The sequence below is a fragment of the Gastrolobium bilobum genome, unplaced genomic scaffold (assembly GCF_033153095.1).
Source record: "Gastrolobium bilobum isolate Gb01-03AN ecotype WA unplaced genomic scaffold, APGP_CSIRO_Gbil_v1 utg2226, whole genome shotgun sequence".
Lineage (NCBI taxonomy): Eukaryota > Viridiplantae > Streptophyta > Magnoliopsida > Fabales > Fabaceae > Gastrolobium > Gastrolobium bilobum.
In genome coordinates, this window is record NW_026897396.1 from 178,322 (window position 1) to 183,023 (window position 4,702).

A 4,702-nucleotide genomic window follows, 5' to 3' on the forward strand; every position below is an offset into this window, starting at 1 on the left:
TTATCTATATAAACTATAAAGCATTTCAAATAAGATCTACCACTTACAAATCCAAAACCATGTAATTAACTTTTCGCTTTACCAATTATAAAGCATTTCTTTTCTTCAATTTTAAAAGGGTATGTCAGCACTGCAAGGTATTGCAAGCACAAAACATGGACAACTAAGCATATACTGATTTAATACAAGTGCGAGGATCTGAAAAGTTAGTTCAATTAAATGCAAGTTATATTTAAATTGATAAAACAGAGGTGCCCTGTAACATCAACATCAACAAAGTTATATACTATTGAATAGTCCTACTCTATCAGCTTATTTAAAAAAATAAAAAAATAAAAAAATAAAACAAAAGCCCTCCCAAATAAATAAAATAAAAAACCAGAAACTACTCTTTCAGATATAGGTAAACAATATTAATTTTAACCCAAATAAAAAAAAAAAGTACTTAATGCACAGTTTGGCAGTTGAATGAAAGCTACACACAGACCATGCAGCTTCTAGCAAGTTTTTCATCTAAGAGCTTTTGTTAACATGGTCATATCCACCCATTTGATGAGGCATATTGTTTGGTGGGTGCCGCTGCTTCATATCTTGTGCTTTCTGCAATTCTAGTGCTTGCTGCGTTACATTTGCTTCCAACAATTTGTGCACGCTGAGCCTTTCTTGCACCTGCTGCTGAATTGTAACAACAGGAGGAGGGGGAAGCCAATTCTGCTGATGAATGGGGAGAGGGATATTGTTTGTTGGGTCCTCAACTGTTATCATGTCATGGATGCTCATTATTTTCATTTTCTTCAATGTTGGTGGGGGAAAATGCAGCACTTCTTCTTCTTGTGATTGTTGCATTCCACCCATAGTTTGGTTAGGCACATTGTTGTTTGGTGGATCCGACCTTCGCATTTCCTGCGATTGCTGCTGAAATTCCTGTGCGTCCCTCAATTCCTGAGCTTGCTGATGAAGCATTTGAACATTATTATGAGCAGGAACTCCGATGTTGTTTTCAGCATTTAAGGTTATGTCATGGATGCTTGTTCTTTTCCTTTCCTTCTTTGTGGCACCTTGAGCAAGTCGAAGAAAGTATTTTTGGGCATGACTAGCAACTTGTGTTGGATTTCTTGTCTTAACTACATATCTAGCAATGCTTCTCCAATCTCCCCTGCCAAATGTCTGCAGCCCATACAGAAATAACCTATTACAGAAACAAGAGTTCAGAGAGAAATTTGAGAGAGAGTTGGTAATTTTCTTCTATATATGCCTTCTCGTTCAAGATATTCCTACATACACTACTTTGTCCTTCCATCAACGGAAACAACATCAAGGCAATAACAGAAACACAATAGGAAAATAAAGGAGATTAAGAAAACAAAGGAATCTCTTTAATGGTTTTTGTTGCTACAAAGTGACTAAAGTTCAATATTGCCAGATACTTGATAAGAAAGATATTTCACCTATAATTTTTTGCTGTTTCTGTTCTGTTTATTAGGAACCGAACCGAACCAAAAATCCAGTTCAAGAACAAAAGAACTTTACCTATCATTAATCAAGCAAATAATAATTCACTTTAATAAGCACGCACGTTACTATATTTTTCCTTTTCAATCCAATGTAAAGAATACATGGTAAATCAACCATTAAAAGAAATCATTCCTCTATAAAGTATAAACCCCAACTAATCAAGATAGAGATGAATTACCCTTCTATTTTTTCAAAGAAATTATTTTGATATTGGAACCGGTGATTTTGAGTCACAAGATTAATGATAAATAAAAATAAATGGGTCTTTTACACAAACTCACTTGTGTTCCTCTTCAGTCCATGCCACCCCTTTCTTTCTATGGGTACCACTGTTGTTCTTCACCTGCACCGGCGACAAGTCATCGGAGTAAAGAGGTAACGGGACTCGACCGGCCTCAATCTCCATCAAGTCATGGACCAACACGCGATAATGTTCCCTGACCTCCGCCGGCGATTTTCCGGGGACAAGAGCGGCGAGTTTCTCCCAGCGCTCCGGCTCAGGGAGGTCTTCCGGGAAGATGACAAGAGCGTCCTCAAAGGCAGTGTCCTGCTCCCGAGTCCAGTGAGTCAACACTCCATCGGCATTAATGTAACTACCCCCGGCGCATGCATCCAAGGGCTGTCCATTATTCTCTTGCTGTGGTAACTGAGACATTCTTTCTTTCTTTCTTTCTTTTTCTAGTGTAGTTGACTTTGAAAGCCTTTGGAATAAACTTTGAAGTTCTTTGTTGATGCCTTTTATTCAGAGTTCAAAGACTTCCTTCTTTATAGGAATTCTGTTAGCTTCAAGAGATGACGATGCATGCATGTGTTATCCTTTTAAACAATATTGCAAATTCAAATGTCTGTTGAGACTTTTGAAGTTTTGATATTTAAAAATCGTACGTTCCGCTAGTAACTAGTAAGATACGCTGGGCTCATCTTATTTAACGAGAGTCTTTCAATTTTTAATTTTTTTTCATATTTTTCAATCAGAGACATTTTAATTTCAGTCATTCTGAATATTAATAAATTAATTAATTAGCTGGATGATAAAAAATAAAAATAATAGCAAGATGAACTTAAAATGTAAGGGTGCAAGATGGTAGCGTTTTTAAAGTCAAACTTGAATATTAAACTTGATCCATTTTTAATCAATATTAAACTTGATCCATTTTTAATCAATATTAAACTTGCCACTCAAACTTGAATTTCTTTTCCAGTATATGTTTGTTGAAACAAAACAAAGATAAAATAATTTAGTTGTTCAATATTTTTAGATTGTGTTGTAAATCTTTGTTTTTGTTCTTTCATTTTTGAATGAGAGAGAGAAGAAAAATAAGATAAGATAAGATATCATGAATTTCAAAACATTTTAAATTGTGTTGGGATTTTTGTTTTTGGTTTTTATTGTATTTTCATTTAAATGTCTTATCCCTTTAAACAATACTAAATTAATTAATTTGAATATTTGTTATCTCAAGCTGGAAAATAAGAATATAATCATTTTTCTTCCAAATTGTAATGTCTTCATTTTAATTGGTGACTAAAAGTGATATATGACTTGTAGTTTTAATAATTTTGTATAGAGAAAAGTATTTGTCCTTTTAAATGACACAACTTGTGTCATTTTACTCTCACAAAGAGGTGGGACCCATATTTGTATTTTTATTTTTGTCCACTCTCTCTTCTATGATTTATCTCTTTCTCTCATTTAAAATAACACTTTATATCCTTTAAAATAACATAACTTTACATCCTTTAAAATGACACACATTTTTCCTTTTTTATATTATGTTAAGCCAGTTTATTTTAAACTTCACGTTGTGTAAATATAAATGTCACTTCTCCTTGTTAGGAAAAGCTACATTTATTGTTATCAAAAAAAAAAAAAGCTACATTTATTTCTCTAATGGAAGTTTTTCAGATGTTATTTGTAAGGGCGTAAATGGGATGAGCGGCTTGTTAGAGACCCAAGGCTTGGCTTGCTTTAAGCTTGACTTGGCCTGACTTGTTTAATAAATAAAACAGACTCAAGATTTAAAAAAACTTAATTAGCAAAAAAGTCCAAACCTAATTTAATGAGGCTTGGCTTGAAAGCCCTTGAGCTGGCCTGATATATTATTATAATAAATAGTATATATTTTTATGTCATTGAATCATTTGTTTGTTTGGATATCTAGAGTTGGAGATAGTTGACTTGTGTTCAAATGATATAGGAGAGGGGAAATTTTGGGTTCTATACAAGTTCCATGTGGGTGGGTCTGCATGCTACTCTACATGAACTGGATCAACGTTTAAGAAGAATTTGCGAAATTCATTATTTGATCATGAAGTCTCGACTTTAATGTATCTTGAATTGGTTCCATACTAGTCCATGAATCGAATCTCTAATGGGATAATTGAATATATTGAAAATATTTTTTTTGTTCTATCTAGATAGCATGAAAGATGTAAAATGTGGACCGGGTGAGTTCTATGATTGTTTTTTCTCTGACGAATGAATACAAGATTTGATGCGTTTATAGTCTCAATATTTAGATGTATGTGAGTTTAGAAAAATACATTTTATAATTATAAATGAGTCAAGCCAAACATTTAATTTTATATAAACAAGCCAAGTCAAGCCTAAAATTTAACTCGTACCAGACTAATGGGTCAAGCCAAGCTCAAAATATTTTTCGTAAACTTAGTTCGTTGAAACTAAAATTTGGCTTGACTCCTTTACACCCTTACTTATTTGTACTTACTTACTGAGCCCTTAAACAACGAACTTTTTTTTTTTTTTGGTACAAACAAACACCAAAAGTGGATATGTTACAAAATAATTTCGCATGCAGTTTACAATCTCCCGAACGGATAATGTGATCAAAAGTGAATACGAGTTTTTTGCATTGTCATCATTGAGAGCTCTATTCTATTTTTGTAACCAAAATATTTGGTTACATGATTGCTTGATATAAAACGTAATAATTTAAGTACGATCAATGTTGATAAAATTGAAATTTTATCTAACATCGAGAAGAGGTAAAAAGATTATAAATCGTAAAATAGTAACGGATTGTAAGATTATTTATGTACATATAAAATATTAAAATCACATGAATAATCAAATAATTTATTACATAATCACATTATATTAATTTTTTTATTTAAAATAAAAAATAATTTATCACGTAATCCTTAATTGATAATTTTTTAATCTTTT

General features: G+C 32.4%; 1 protein-coding gene across 1 annotated transcript; it reads right to left on the bottom strand.

Moving 5' to 3' along the window:
- Nucleotides 1-513: 513 nt before the first annotated feature.
- Nucleotides 514-2,170, bottom strand: LOC133306561 (transcription factor DIVARICATA-like). Its single transcript, XM_061506890.1, has 3 exons — nucleotides 1,797-2,170; nucleotides 994-1,189; nucleotides 514-738 (listed from the first exon to the last, which is right to left on the bottom strand). Exons 1-3 carry the CDS (start codon nucleotides 2,168-2,170, stop codon nucleotides 514-516), a joined length of 795 nt encoding a protein of 264 aa, XP_061362874.1.
- Between the last annotated feature and the right edge of the window lie 2,532 nt (nucleotides 2,171-4,702).

What these genes read in the sequence shown, in the direction of transcription:
- LOC133306561 (XM_061506890.1), bottom strand. Translation starts at nt 2,170, where the DNA reads ATGTCTCAGTTACCACAGCAAGAGAATAATGGACAGCCCTTGGATGCA. An exon ending in TGGACTGAAGAGGAACACAA is followed by an intron (nt 1,190 to 1,796) that starts GTGAGTTTGTGT and finishes TTTCTGTAATAG; the next exon opens with GTTATTTCTGTATGGGCTGC. An exon ending in CCTTAAATGCTGAAAACAAC is followed by an intron (nt 739 to 993) that starts ATCGGAGTTCCT and finishes GACCCAACAAAC; the next exon opens with AATATCCCTCTCCCCATTCA.